General features: G+C 40.1%; 1 protein-coding gene across 2 annotated transcripts; it reads left to right on the top strand.

Moving 5' to 3' along the window:
* Positions 1-1715: 1715 nt before the first annotated feature.
* Positions 1716-12887, top strand: LOC132871699 (SLAM family member 9-like). 2 transcript variants are annotated; one of them, XM_060906117.1, is made up of 4 exons: positions 1716-1816; positions 6438-6731; positions 9988-10135; positions 12455-12507. In XM_060906117.1, exons 1-3 carry the CDS (start codon positions 1759-1761, stop codon positions 10107-10109), a joined length of 474 nt encoding a protein of 157 aa, XP_060762100.1. In that variant the 5' UTR covers positions 1716-1758; the 3' UTR covers positions 10110-10135; positions 12455-12507. The 2 variants fall into 2 exon arrangements, with proteins under 2 accessions (XP_060762100.1, XP_060762099.1); XM_060906116.1 differs by lacking the exon at positions 9988-10135 and having other exon boundaries at positions 12455-12887.
* The last annotated feature ends 2694 nt before the right edge of the window (positions 12888-15581 follow it).

The following is a 15581-nucleotide window of genomic DNA, read 5'->3' as shown; positions in this document are numbered from 1 at the left end:
CGGAAGACGTTAAATTATTTTTTAGCCTTTTCTAATAGGCTACCTTCTAAAGTTGAAGCTATTAGGCCACATAATTAAGGGAATGTAATGTTAGTTACCTACTTAATTAAATTAACTTCTTGACTCGAATTTGATCGTTTTTGACTGATGTGATGTGAATCTCAATTGGTGATCGTTTTTGATTCACCAGTGATGTGAATTTCAATTTACATTTACCCATTGTTTTTATGCTCAAATTCCAGCAAAGTTCAATCTCACTTTTACTTCATTAAATATTTCAGAGTGAGCTCTACAATCACATGACTCATTGTAGGAACAAGTTGTTTGCCATTTTAGGTCAAAACAGACCTTCGTAACAGACTGCAAGGAGAGCACCTGGCCGCCTGCTTGAGGATTTCCATTAACGGGCCACAACCAGAAGATATAAATTATGAAAGGGCACTCAAACTCTTTTTTTTTCTCAAAGCCAAGAAAAATCAAATGCACAAGTGCAGGGTGTGGTCTTTGTAAATAGGCCAGGCATTTGTCAGGGTCACTTTTGACATACAGCAGAGCTAGAAGTCCTTGTTTTGTAGGACTTTTTGTAGGAGTTCAGGGTGTGAAGTATTGTAGGATTTTTGGTTTGGTTTGGTTGCTACCTGTAATATGTCCTTCTTGTAGGACTGCCCTCTGTAGCAACATGCTAAAATAAAATACAAGGTGCATGACCAATACCAATGAATTTGTTCTTTGTTAGTCTTAGTTTAGTAGTATTAGTAGGCTAAACAACCCCCGCGCACCCCTGCAATTCAAACGGACACGCGCACCACGCCCCCCCCCCCCCCCCCCCATAGTCTCCAAAATTTCTGTGGGAAACACTGCCTATGGACAATTTAGTGTTGCCAGTTGACAGAATCCGCATGTCCTTGGACTGTCAGATGAAACTGGAGCACCCCAAAGAAACCCATGCAGGCACAAGAAAACATGCAAAATCCTCACAGAATGGCCCCAGTCAGCCGCGAGGTTCAAATCCAGAATCTTCTTGCTGTGACGTGATGGTACTAACACAATCATAAATTATTTTAAAAGATAGCTCATGTTAGCTGCCATGATTTATACAATCCCCTTGAGCAAAACTATCAATCACCTCATCAACCAGACCCTTTTTATTTTTCACAAAATAACTTCTATTAAAAACATTCATCATAAGGAAAAATATTGTGGGTGTCATCCAGGTCAACTGAACTTGTAAAAATGACATTTCTGAAAATAATTTTGTGTAGATGTACTGTAACATTAAATGGAAGTTTACTACGTTTCCCATTCACTAACACAGAATGGTTGGGGTTAAAAAATTTACTGCCACTACATGGCCTCAGAGACATTTTGGCTTCCCTTCAGTCATTGTAAACATCTGATTATTTAAGTAAGAAACAAACAAAATGGCTTCGCACATGTGAAAAACATGAAACGGTGAAAACACAATTGGGCTTCGACAGCTTATTGGCAGTTTTTTCTCAGGTGCTCCACCACAGAGACCGATCTACTGAAATTGCAGAAAGTGTAACAAACCTAATGTACAACAGTAATATGTGTGTGTTGTATTATATTTTAATCAGCTGCGTGCCATGTCTACCACATGTAGTTTTTTACTGTATTTCTTTGAAATGCTGAACTTGTGATCCTAAATGCACTTTAAAAAATGCGACAGTTTTTTTTTTTCAGTTCAGTGAGGAAACAAGCATAACTTCCTGAATCTAAAGAGGAGGCAGACCATACATGATGGCGGTGATGATGCAGCTCATCTCCTTTGTCTCCCTCTTTGTCTCCATTACAGGTAAGTAATCCTCTCAATTAAAACATTCTGACTGAAGAGGTTATAGTGATATACTATACAGTGTCCTTCTGATTACGGAAGGATTAGAGGTTACTTCAGTCCATCGATGATGCAATCAATATTAAATAATTATTGAAAAATATTCCTGTGTTCTGATATTCCTCAGCAAATTCTTTCAGATAGACTGGTAATGTTGGTACACTGTAAAAAATGATTTGTTGTTTTAACTTAAAAAAGTTTGTACCCGGGCTTGCCTTAAAATTTTGAGTTCATTGAAATTCATATAGTAAGTTAAATTGTTCACCTCGTTGTGTTAACTTACTTTATTAATTTCAATGAACTCGAAATTTTAAGGCAAGCCCGGTTACTAACTTTTTTAAGTTAAAACAACAAATCATTTTTTACAGTGTAAATTTTTAATAAAATTTCTGAGTGGAAACTTTATAAGTTTCAGTGACACTTTATTTGTATAGTCCCCTTGAAAAACTCAATAGTCAACAAACTACAGGATCTATAGACTGTCAGATGACTGTCATGAATAAGTCTATTAAAAATTCTCAGCAGTTTGTAGTTGTTTATACAGTATTTAGGTTTTATGGTTGCTGAAATTGGGATATAATTTCACACAGTATCTTACAATAGGGAGTTATTAAGTCAATGTATAATTTTTCACTGCAACCTGGGTCCTTTTACACCAGCATGGGAAAACTGTAACACCACTCAAAAAGTGTGATTTTGTACATTCGGAAAAACATCAATGTTAATCCATCATACATTCATTAATGTGACCTCTATCCCTGTAGCTATGAGTGCACTCCATACTCATAAAGATTTACAGTAGTGTAGCTTAATTGATTGATGATGCAGAGGTTATGAACATGTTCTCCTGAACTTTATCTTTTTCTTATCATTGTAACCATGGTAAAACTATTACTAAATCAAAGTAGCCACAATAACAATGGTCACTGTAGTTTTGAAAAAAAAGCACAATATATTTCATATCTCCAGTAATCGCATTTAATCTTTCATTCTTTCTGTCTCAGTGCTACCAGCTTCATTACTCTTAATAGTCTGATACACTTCTGAAGCAGGATGTTACACCATTATAACAGATGCTATATTTGCACTGCAGGCCGCACCCATGCTTTTTCACAGTAATGCATGCACTGAACGAACATTCTTGGTGTCATTACTCTTTTGACATCCAATTTAGTGTCCAACCCTGGATTTAGCAAAAGAAATATTCACTCATCTATAATTTCATCAACAGTGTCATTGATGTTAATGCTGAGACACGCCATGTTAACAATAACACAGTGCTACATTGACTTGCCAATGCATGACTCGTTCTGCCTGTTGGATGGATATTTATTTTGGTCACTTTCAATTCCTGTGGTATAAAACAAAATCATAAAATAAGTCATCACAACATAACGAAGTAGCTGATCTTTGCTCTTTCCCTACAGTATCTGATGAGATATTTAAACTAGTTAGCAGTTCTGTTCAACTGGATGTACAGACAAAAGATTATGAGTTCATCGACTTCACATGGTCATTTAACAAAAGTAAAAACATTGTGAAATACATGAAAAATTCTCCAAGTATAGCATTCCCTGTTTAAAAAAACAGAGCGGAGGTGAATAGTAATTCCACGATTGGAGGTAATTCCACAAATAAATGACAATGTGTGCATGGTTGTGCATTTCAAATTATTTCTGAGCTATTTTTTAATTAATTGCAAAAATATCCATGCATCTCCTTTTATTTATTTGTGGATCAGACTTTGTGTATTTGTGGATCTTTTTTTTATTTTTGAGAAATTCATGTTATTTAAGTGCAAATTACACAAGAAAAATACCACGATAGTCCATTTGCCTTGAAACCGAAGCAGTCTAGTGTTGTTATTATTATCTTCTTCTTCATGCCATAGCCAGTAAGGGCTGTAGGGGCACCACTGATGACATTTTAACGGTCCATTAATGGTGTGTCTTGGGCAGTTATGGACCCTTTTCACGTGACGTCACGACAAACCCGGCCGCCATTTTGGACATGTACTACCAGTAGTTTACCACAGCCAGCATTGAGGAACGGCAGCAAAGAAAGTGTTTATTTTCAGCAAGACTTCCATCATGCCACTATATTGTTGTGCACCTGGATGTAGTAACCATCAACAAACAAGGCAAGGTTTATCATTTTATCGGATCCCGACGGAGAAGATGGATAGCGGCCATTAACAGATTGACAGCCCTCGGCATACCAGCGCTTGTGTAGTGACCACTTTGTTGAAGGTAAGACGAATAAAATTAGCCAGAAAAGGCATTACATTGCTGTTAACATTCTGTGGCGGCGAGTGTGTAACCAAATAGGCTAAAATAACCCATTGTAACCTCTTTGTTCTTCTGTAGTAGCTATTAGCTAACGACATTAGCTAGCGTTGTGTTCCTTTGCTGTTGGTAGACTGTAGGACAGATCAGAGGCAGTGTTCTACAAACAGCGCTTAATTTGAGGGGGAGCAAGCCGGAGCGCGCTCCGGAACCTCGGGCGTTGGCTCCGGCAGCTATTTACACTGGATCCAGTGATCCGACACCTCTCTTGACTATGTAACAACAAAAAAAAACGATTGTCTTTAGGCTTGCCATCCTTCCACTTGCGAGTGGTAAGTGATCTGCGCTGGGATCACACACACAGCGGCTCAGTCCCAAATCGTGGCTCGTGCACTTCACTCGCGCGCTGTGTGAGCTGCGCAGGGCCGGAGTGCGCACCCTCCAGAGGGCACTCGCTGTTCAGGGCGGAGTGATTTGGAGCGCAGGATGCCTGCGGAGCCGAGCGTATCCGTGTATTGGTGTTGCTGTGTGCAGACGAATCGTGTATTGGTGTTGCTGTGTGCACACTAATCGCTTTTAAAAACGTTAATCTGATGATCCGCTGATACGGTCTAATGTAAACATGGGCTAAGTGTTCAAAACAAGAGGAACATGTATTTGTCTCTTAAATCCAGGCCGTTCCCTGTAATCTCTAACAACGGTTGGAGAAAGTAATGGCAAATAGTGAGTGCACAAACCGTAGAAGGTAAACTGTACACAGCACCAGGGCAGTGTGATGGTATGTCTACTTTTAGATTGTGTTAGCTTATCAATGAACACACTCGTCACTCGACGAGTTTCACATCTTTACGACGGATACTTAAATGTGTGTTAGGTATTATTGTTGCAGTCTAAGCAGTCATTGTAGCAGCTAGATGAGCGAGAACCGAAAGGGTCTGTGCCATAAACCGTTATTTCTGTACGGCGTTGCTAATGTGTCGTTACTGTTGTTATTTCTCCCTCTGCTCGCCCTGTAAATGCCCTACGTCGCTGGATAGCGAAGGTGTTTTCTGCATCTCGCTCCTTTTTCTTATATGTTCTCCGTTTGTCGCCTTCCTCGCATTCAAACCAATTCGAGCCGAAGTCTGCTACATGTCCAAAATGGTGGTCGCGTTTACGAAGGTCACGTGACTGAAAAGGGTCTATACTTGGCGGAGCCCATCCCTTTCCAAGCTTGATCGATGGATAATTTAGAGTAGCCAGTTAACCTAACTGCATGTCTTTGGACTGTGGGGGAAACCAGAGCACCCGGAGGAAACCCGCAAAGGGAGAACATGCAAACTCCACACAAAAAGGCCCCCGTCAGTCACTGGGCTGGAACCCAGAACCTTCTTGCTGTGAGGTGACAGTGCTAACCACTGCACCACTGTGCCACCCCTGTTATTACTATACTATAGCAGTAAATTGGTTGAATTGTCACACTGTGTGTGTCAGTTGTAGCGCCACTCAAAAACTTGAACACCAGGAAAAAAGTCACACATTCATTAGTCTGTGATATAAATTATGACATGAGAAGTGACAATAAATCTTTGGATGTCTATTACACATGTGGAGAAGTGCACATAAAACAATCACGAAATTAAAGGCTGGTTTCATAAAAAAATTGGAAGGGAAGAAAGCCTGTTGTATAGCAGCTGCTGTAGTCTGTAAATGTGGTAGCATTTTGATAGAAAAGACATGCAGCCATTAATTTCCACACTTAAGATGTACTAAAGATGCACTGTAACCTCCCTGATTAATGGTGAAGACATTATGGGTTTTATTTGTTTTAATCTTTTCCTTTTTTTCCCCGATCATACTAGCCATGATGACCATGATTGCTAAAGCATTAAGGTTTAACGTTAAATCTTGGATTGAAACGACAAAATAATAATAATAATAATAATAATAATAATAATCCATTTCCTGCACCCCTGTTTTCACACACTCTTACACAGAGTTGGTGTCTTTACATTTTGGTCAAACTACTTAGTGTACAGTATACAGTTAGGGATACGGCCCTGTAGTTCTACTGAATGCAGCCAAAGGAAATTATGTTTGTCTATAATTTCACCAGAAGTATCTTTATGTTGTCAATGCTGAGACATGTCATGTTAAAATAATGTACAACTAAATGGAGTTGCCAATGCACAGTTTGTTCTACCTTGGATTCTGTATTTATTTTGTTTGTTTATAAACAAATTGTGACATAAAATACACAACATAATGCAAGTAATTAAAACATAACTAAATTGTTTATTTTTGCTTTTTCCCTACAGTGTCTGATGGGATTTTTAAACTGGTTAACAGTTCTGTTCAACTGGATGCACAGACAAAAGATTATGAGTTTGATGACTTCACGTGGTCATTTAACAAAAGTAAAAACATTGTGAAATACTATAAAAGTTATCCAAGTAACGTATACCAAGATTATAAAAACAGAGTGGAGGTGAATGAGGGAACCCAAAGTCTGACAGTGAAGAACTTACAGAAGACTGATAGTGGACTCTATGAAGCAAAGGCATCTGGTGAACAAGAACGAATTGTGGCCGAGTACCAATTAACTGTGTTGGGTAAGTCTTATTAAAATTGCAGCACTGATACAGTAATCTTGTCAGTCTGAGATAAGAAGCCCTTCTTTTCTTCAATTCTGCATCTTGTTCTGTAAAATCTGATGATTTAATGGAGCAATATCAAATCAAGTTTATTTGTACAGCGCTTTTAACAATAAACATTGTCGCAAAGCAGCTTTACAAAATTTGAACGACTTAAAACATGAGCTAATTTTATCCCTAATCTATCCCCAATGAGCAAGTCTGTGGCGACGGTGGCAAGGAAAAACTCCCTCAGACGACATGAGGAAGAAACCTCGAGAGGAACCAGACTCAAAAGGGAACCCATCCTCATTTGGGCAACAACAGACAGCCTGACTATAATATTAACAGTTTTAACAGATATAACCCTCAACTGTCCTCATGGGGCCGTCCTTCACAGGAGTGGGGCGATAAAACTCCGACCAGACACAGGGCACCAGGATGGATCAAGCAGGTCCGAGGGGCAGAAGAGGCCAGCATCTCAATCCCAGGATCAACATGTAACTCAGAGGGACAGATGGGGGGGGGGGGGGAGAGAGAAAGAAAACACGTTGTTAGGTATGCCCTAAAAATGACAAGTATTAAATCTGTGTGGTAGGCTCGCAGAGACGAGAGTCTTTACATCAGGCATAACACACAATGGCATGTTAATATGGTAAAAAATATATCATGACCTGCTCTTGCTGGATGCTTGATTGGGTGATGGGAGCACACTCCTCAGCAATGATGAGATGCAGATGGGACCCTTAGGCCTGGCCAAGACAATTCAGTTACATTTCACCGGGTCTGGGACATGCGACAGAATGTCTGACGGCCGATTCCCTGCAGGCTACGATAGCCAGTCGAGGTCCCCACCGTCTCCACCAAAAGATTTCCTCTTGACTCCATGTAACTCAGAGGGACAGATTTGGGGTGGGGGGGAGAGAAAGAAAACACAGGTGGTTAGGTATGCCCAATGTCACCTGAATAAGTAGGAACAGTATACATATTGCACCGAGTACAAGCAGGGACTCCGGCAACTAACTATGACAGCATAACTAAAAGGAGAGAGCCAGAAGGTAACACAGGCATGAGGGAGCCCTGGGACATAAAGCAGCCAGCCACTACACCGTCAACAAACTCGAGTGAGCAAGCGAGTGGGGCCTGACAGCATCCATACATCCCAGTTTACCAAAACACTCTATGTCTGAGGACCCTCCAGATCTACTCCTTTACCTCATAAACACCATTAACAAAAGGCTTGACTAAACAGATATGTTTTCAGCCTAGACTTAAATGCTGAGACTGTGTCTGATTCCCGAACATTACTTGGAAGGCTGTTCCATAACAGTGGGGCTTTGTAAGAAAAGGCTCTGCCCCCTGATGTAGCCTTCACTATACTAGGTACCAGCAGATAGCCTGCACCTTTTGATCTAAGTAGGCGTGGCGGGTCATAGAGGAGCAGAAGTTCACTCAGGTACTGTGGTGCGAGACCATTTAGTGCTTTAAAGGTCAATAGTAGTATTTTATAATCAATACGAAATTTGATTGGGAGCCAATGCAGTGTGGATAAGACAGGCGTGATGTGGTCATATTTTCCAGTTCTAGTAAGGACTCTTGCTGCGGCATTTTGAACTAACTGGAGCTTGTTTATGCACTTATTGGAACATCCAGACAGTAAGGCATTACAATAATCCAACCTGGAGGTAACGAAAGCATGGACTAGTTTTTCTGCATCATGCAATGACATTACATTTCTTATCTTTGCAATATTTCTGAGATGAAAGAAAGCTATCCGGGTGATGTTATCAATGTGAGTTTCGAATGAAAGACTGGGGTCAATAATCACTCCGAGGTCTTTTACTGCTGCACGTGAAGAAACAGAAAGGCCATCCAGAGTTACTGTGTAATCAGAAAACTTACTTCTAGCTGTATGTGGTCCTAGCACAAGTACTTCAGTCTTGTCAGAGTTAAGCAGAAGGAAATTTATAAGCATCCAGTGTCTAATGTCCATAACACATTCCTCAGTTTTATTAAGCTGGTGTCTCTCATCAGGTTTTGCAGAGACATACAACTGTGTGTCATCAGCATAACAGTGGAAACTAATACAATGTTTACGAATAATATCGCCCAGAGGTAACATATATAGAGAAAAAAGCAGTGGACCCAAGACAGAACCTTGTGGAACACCAAACTTTACCTCGGTACGTCTAGAAATATCACCATTTATATCGACATACTGATAACGATCAGTTAGATAAGACCTGAGCCAGGAGAGGGCCATTCCCTTAACTCCCACAACATTTTCTAGTCTATCCAGAAGAATGGAATGATCAATGGTATCAAATGCTGCACTAAGGTCAAGCAACACAAGTAGCGAGACACAGCCCTGATCAGACGCCAACAGTAGGTCGTTTACTACTTTAACCAGTGCTGTCTCTGTGCTATGATGAGGTCTAAATCCTGACTGATACATTTCATGGATGTTATTCCTATGTAAATATGAGCATAACTGCTGTGCCACAGCTTTTTCAAGGATCTTGGAGATAAAGGGGAGGTTTGATATTGGCCGATAATTGGACAGCTGACAGGGATCAAGGTCAGGTTTTTTAATCAGGGGTTTGATAACTGCTAGTTTAAAGGATTTGGGTACATAGCCAATCATAAGAGAAGAATTTATTATTTTTAGAAGCGGTTCAATTACTCCAGGCATTATCTGTTTGAATAGATGTGTCGGTAAGGGATCTAGTACGCAAGTTGAGGCTTTTGATGTCGAGATTAATGAAAGTAATTCAGTTTCTTTTAGGGGAGTAAAACATTCTAACTGATGATCTGATACAGTTATATTGTTAACTACAAGGTCACTTTCATTGTCTAACCTTAAATTAGTAGTTTGAATTTTTTGTCGGATATTCTCAATTTTGTCATTAAAAAAATTCATGAAGTCGTTGCTACTACATACTGCAGGTGTGCATGTGTTGATAGTGGACTTATTCCTGGTTAATTTTGCTACAGTATTAAATAGGAATCTAGGATTATTTTTGTTATCTTCTATTAGGGAGGAGAAATATGTTGATCTCGCAGCACTAAGAGCTTTTCTATACTTTAGGAAGCTCTCCTTCCAAGCTAATTTGAACACTACCAATTTTGTTTGACGCCATTTACGTTCCAATTTTCGAGTGGTCTGTTTTAATGTGCGAGTGTCATCATTATACCAGGGTGCTAATTTTTTGTCTCTGACCATTTTCCTTTTTAGAGGAGCTACATTATCTAAAGTATGGCGGAATGTTGACTCTAAGCATTCAGTTGCCTGATCAAGTTCTGCAGGGGCTGACAGTGACCCAATCAAAGTTGACAGCTCTGGGAGATCATTTATAAAGCTCTGTGCAGTAGTTGACGTGAAAGTACGTTTAATACAGTAGCGTGGTGAGGTGCATATATTATTACTCAGACATGTTTTGAATGAGATGAGAGAATGATCTGAGATAACTTCAGACTGTGGAAGTATGACTATATTGTCTACGTTTAATCTGAATGTTAGTATTAGATCAAGGGTGTGACCACCATTATGGGTCGGTCCTATGACATTCTGCTTAATCCCGACTGAATCTAAGATGGACACAAACGCTGTTTTTAAAGGGTCTTCTGGGTTATCGAAGTGAATATTAAAATCTCCGACAACTAAAGCTTTGTCTAAGGAAATAACCAAATCTGAGATAAAATCTGCAAATTCAGAAAGAAACTCAGAATATGGCCCCGGGGGCCTGTAAATAATAAGCAATGGAATTAACTGGGTAGACTTTTTTTTCGAGGCTACATACATTATATGAGTATGAAGAACTTCAAATGTATTAAATTTATAACCAGGTTTGTGTGTTACACCTAGATAATCGTTATAAATAACCGCGACGCCTCCTCCTCTGCCAGTTAGACGAGGCTGGTGTATATAACTGTATCCAGGAGGACTCGCTTCATTTAATGCTATATATTCATTTGGCTTAATCCATGTTTCTGTTAAACACAGTACATTAAACTCCTGATCAGTAATGAGTTCATTAACCATTAGCGCTTTAGATGTAAGAGATCTAATATTTAATAGCCCCACCTTTAGATCAAAGGTGCTGGCAGCAGCTGTACAGTCAGTCTGATCTAATTTTATATTGATTAGGTTACTGGAACAAACTCTCTGAAAATTTCTACCTTTTTGTTGAGCTCGGGGAACAGACACAGTCTCGATGTAGTGGGCCCTGAGTGACGACTCTATGCAGCTAGCAGACAGTCGGTTTAGCCTGTTCGTCTGCTCCCTGGCCTTGGCTCTGGATTGTCAGAAATTAACTAGGCCTGTTCTGAGACTATGACCTATGCTGCAGGAAATGAGAGCAGCACCTTCCCGAGTGGGATGGATACCGTCCTGCCCTAACAGGCCAGCAGTGCCCTCAAAATTAGCCCAATTATCTATAAAGCCCACACTGTTTTCAGAGCACCACCTGGACAGCCAGCAGTTCAGCGACCATAACCTGCTGTAAGCTACATCGCCACGCCGCATTGGGATGGGGCCAGAGCATACTACAGCATCGGACATCGCCTTCGCTAATTTAAACACCTCTACAAAGTTACTCTTAGTAACCTCAGACTGACGAAGGCGTATATCATTAGCTCCTGCATGGATAACTATCTTTGAGAACCTGTGCTTGCCTAGGACCCTAAGATTACCTGCTATGTCCGGCGCCCTGGCTCCCGGTATACACCTGACTAAAGCTGCTGGTGCCCCTAAAGGCTGAGCTAATTTCACGTGCCGTATGATAGAGTCCCCTATAACCAGAGCTCTTTCAGGTTTCTCAGTGGGTGCATCACTAAGGAGAGCAAACCTGTTCGACACGTGACGCGGAGAGGAGTGGTGCTCCCGTGGGCGAGCCTCAGCGGTAGCTTTGGCTCTACGCTTATGCCGCCGAGCCGTCACCCATTCGCCCCGCTGTAAGGGCTCTAATGCCGGAGTTGGGGGATTGCTAACTCCACCTAGGGCGTCCAGACTTTCCCTAACGGAAACTACACTGTTCTCACGCTCACTAACCTGCTCTAAAGCCTGGACACGCGCTTCTAGCACTGAAATCTTCTCCGTCAGAGAGCTAACTAATCTGCACTTATCACAAGTAAAGCTAATAGAGCTATCGCTAGTGACGGAGGAAGAATGACTAAACATCCTGCACTCAGCACACTGAACAGGCTGAAGGTGTGCCATGATGAAAAGATTCACGTACCTTAAATGAAGATCTGTTGATATTAAAGCAGATCAGATGGCCTCCGCTTGTGGACTTTACACAGGAGGAGAGAAAAAGAAAGCTTCCGGTCTCGGCGTTCTTCCGAAAAAAGAAAGAGAAAAAAACCGGGAAAAAAACCGGAAAAAGGAAAGCGAAAGTGAAAAGTACAAAAATGAAAGCGACAGTATAATAAAAATGAAGAGGATACTGGAAATTTATTTATAGAAAAAAAGTTAAAAAAGGATTAGTAATTAACGCCGGCACTCGCGGGCAAAAGGACTTGGCGCGAACAACTCAGGAAACAGGAAGTGCGATATATCTGTTGTCATGTTTGAGGTCAGTTAGTTTTGTCTTTACTAAGATAAATGCACTGCTGCATGTAGAAACCAGCAATTGTGTGCATTACCTAGCAGTACAGTACTCTCTGTGTGTGTGTGTGTGTGTGTGTGTGTGTGTGTTTTCCAGATCCAGTGGAGAAACCAGTCCTGAATGTCTCTCCCCAGCAAAGCAATGGCATCTGTAATGTGACTCTCAGCTGTGAAGCTCAGAAACTCTCAGTCACCGCTCACTGCTACAGTGACAGATGTGATATGAAGGAAAATGAAACGGCTGTAGATGGGTTCCATTCCATCTCACTGTATGTCAGTAACAGCTTCATTATTTGTAATCATAGCAGCCCAGTCAGCTGGAAAAATACAACCATAAAGATGGAAGAATTGAAAAAACGTTGCCCTTCTAATGGTGTAAGCATGCACACATACTGCATGGGGTAAATTTAAATGTAAGACAAATGTCCATTCTTTATTAATTTGCTTTCAATAATCAATATTTGTGGTCTTACTAAATGATTAGAATTGAACATATTTTTCAACTTGTGTTTTTCTTCATAATATTTTTTTCTTTTAAAAAAATGTAGTTTTGTGATCTGCACATAAACAAATAAATTCGAGTCAGTGTTGTGCTGCCTGTGAGTTTTTCCTGCAGTTATGTTTATAATTTGCTGCCCACAGTCTAATGTTCACCTGCAGTTCAGATACAGAGGAACAGATTAATATCCCCTTAGAGTCTGGGGCACCAGTGCAATATTGTGGACCATCAGCGGCACCTCATGTGAATTACTAAATCCTGTCCAAATATCAAACCTGCTCAACTTTAACATCCCTACTCTCTCTGTTATAGTGGAATATCATTTTCTCATTTTTTATCTTGAAAAAAGTGGCACCAGAAAGATAAAGAAAAACAAACATTTTGCATTTATACAGTTCTCCATTTTATTTCCATGAGAAAGCAGAACATACAGGTTTCTTGTAACAGCTATTTCACAGCACATCCTTCCAGTGACATGGTCAGCTGCTTCCGTCATGTCTGTGTCTGGTTACACTCAAGAGTCCACTTCCCAGAATTCACAGTGGCCTTTAAATATGGCCACCACAGACTCCAACACCCATCATGCACCACACCGTTCACAGTCCCCTGAGTTCTAATCACACACACACCTGTCCCTGATCACAGCCACAATCAGAATTCGACTATTTAAGGACTCTCAGGTCCCACATTCATTGTGAAGTAAATGTTCAGTTACCAAGGACAGATCCAGGAAAATAGGAAGGGGGCATCAACCCAGTAAGGCTGGGGGTCTGGGGGCCACCAGAGGCTCCTGGAAGCTCTGCAGTTTTTACATGCCTGGAGATGTTGTAAATGCAATCTCTTAAATAAAATTACCATATCAAAAATATGTTTTAAATGTAGGAACTTTCAAAACCATTTTATTCATCACTGAAAATGATACTGTCAGAATTGCAGGTATATGCGTAGAACATAATTACAACTGATATATGGTAATATTTATGAAAGTTGCATTGGCATATAATGCATTACCATAAACATAAAAGAACGGCACACACCCTGTACATGTAGTCTATAGTGCAGTCCGGGAATACAGTATGTTATTATGTAGATGCGTAAAGTTCTGGCACCTTGTTAAAATCCAACAGGACTCGCCCAGCTTGCTTTTCACTGCATTCATGTCACGAGTGAAAAAAAAAACCTAAGCTAGGACCTACTATTAAATATAAATTTATAGTGGAGCTTCGGCCCACGCGAGCGGAGCTCCATACTTAAGAAAATATGGAAACCCATCGAGTTGATTTTTCATGGACACACAGGGATCCCAGCCATGTCCGTCCGTCCGTCCGTGCCCCTCGCGATTCTGATTGGCTGTTTGATTTTGGGCGGAACTAGAAGAGCGAGCACGCCTACATAACTTATTTTTGTCTACAGATAATTTCATATTTATCGGGTTTTTCCACTGAGAACAACTCAAACAGCGCAACAAAATAATAATCATTTTTACGAACTTTAATACAAACTTTAAAAAGATGTCAGAACAAGTTAACCAAGGAGAGAAAGATGAAGTCAAAACTGGGAAGAGAAAGAGAGTTTTGACAGAGGAAGAAAAGGAAAGAAGAAGTGAAAGAGAGAGAGAAAGGTGAAGAAATCTTTCACAAGAAAAGCGACAAGCTGAAAGAGAAAGAAAACGTAAAAAATGAATTCATAGAAATGATGAGTTGTAGGAATTTAATTCTAAATAGTGATGTTGATTTTGAAATCACTGCAAAATCCTTCGGGATCTGACAAGTTGACCTGAATCCAGTTAGTGTTTTCATGAATCTTGTATCTTTTGTTTTCAAAACATTTTGCTATAATTCCCTAAAACACTCTGTACGGTAGTTTATAGTAATAAAAATAATAATATACATGTGAGTTTGGAGAAATTTATCTTCTCGTGATAAAATTGAAATTGAAACACATCAAAGTACATCATCTGTTGCATGTTTGTTTTCATTTGAATGGAAGCTCCACTATTAGGTAGGACCTAATTTTATATTACCATAAACTCTTCAGCTCAATCCCACATAATGTATTTTGTGTTTTTTTAACTTAATTAAAAATGGTGGGCATATATCGAATTCTGCAATATGTTACACACTGAATGTAGAAAATTTTCATCCAGGTGTCAGATGATTTTATTGTACTGAAACACACAGCAAAAAGACAGTCTACAGAGCTCGACATTAAGGATTGCCCGATTGCCCTGGGCAAGTGAAACACGCATTCGGGCAAGTGGGATATGTGCCCAACATGCCTGACTGAGCAAATTGGAATGAGCATATATTACGAACTAGCACCACAAAAATTATGCTTTTTGATCTTTTATTTCAGTTCCTAAAAGCGGCCCTCACTACGTATCCACCATTATGTCTTGGCTGTTTTCTTAGTCTAGGTTTCATGTACTGCTTTGCAAGTTATTTTATATTCCCCCACTGTACGCATACTGTTTATAGACCCCTTGTGCATGACGTCACGCATCACGTGATAATTACAGCTGCGGTCAGACAGACACCGTCTGTCATGCAAGCAAATCTTAATCCGTCTTCAATATGGTTCATTTTTGCGCTGTTTTTGCTTGTTCAAACAGAGAAATAGGTAAAAGGCATTACCGTCTCCCCGCTATCAAGAAAAATGTTAAAAAATAGAAGCAAATGCTTCAAGAACAACGGGGAAATGAGTGGTTAAAGAATATGAGGAGAGG

Source organism: Neoarius graeffei, chromosome 23 (genome assembly GCF_027579695.1).
Source record: "Neoarius graeffei isolate fNeoGra1 chromosome 23, fNeoGra1.pri, whole genome shotgun sequence".
NCBI lineage: Eukaryota > Metazoa > Chordata > Actinopteri > Siluriformes > Ariidae > Neoarius > Neoarius graeffei.
Note: the sequence above shows the minus strand (reverse complement) of the source record. Positions and strands in the feature narration are given on the sequence as shown.

What these genes read in the sequence shown, in the direction of transcription:
- LOC132871699 (XM_060906116.1), top strand. Translation starts at nt 1,759, where the DNA reads ATGATGGCGGTGATGATGCAGCTCATCTCCTTTGTCTCCCTCTTTGTC. An exon ending in CCTCTTTGTCTCCATTACAG is followed by an intron (nt 1,817 to 6,437) that starts GTAAGTAATCCT and finishes TTTTCCCTACAG; the next exon opens with TGTCTGATGGGATTTTTAAA. An exon ending in GTACCAATTAACTGTGTTGG is followed by an intron (nt 6,732 to 12,454) that starts GTAAGTCTTATT and finishes TGTGTTTTCCAG; the next exon opens with ATCCAGTGGAGAAACCAGTC.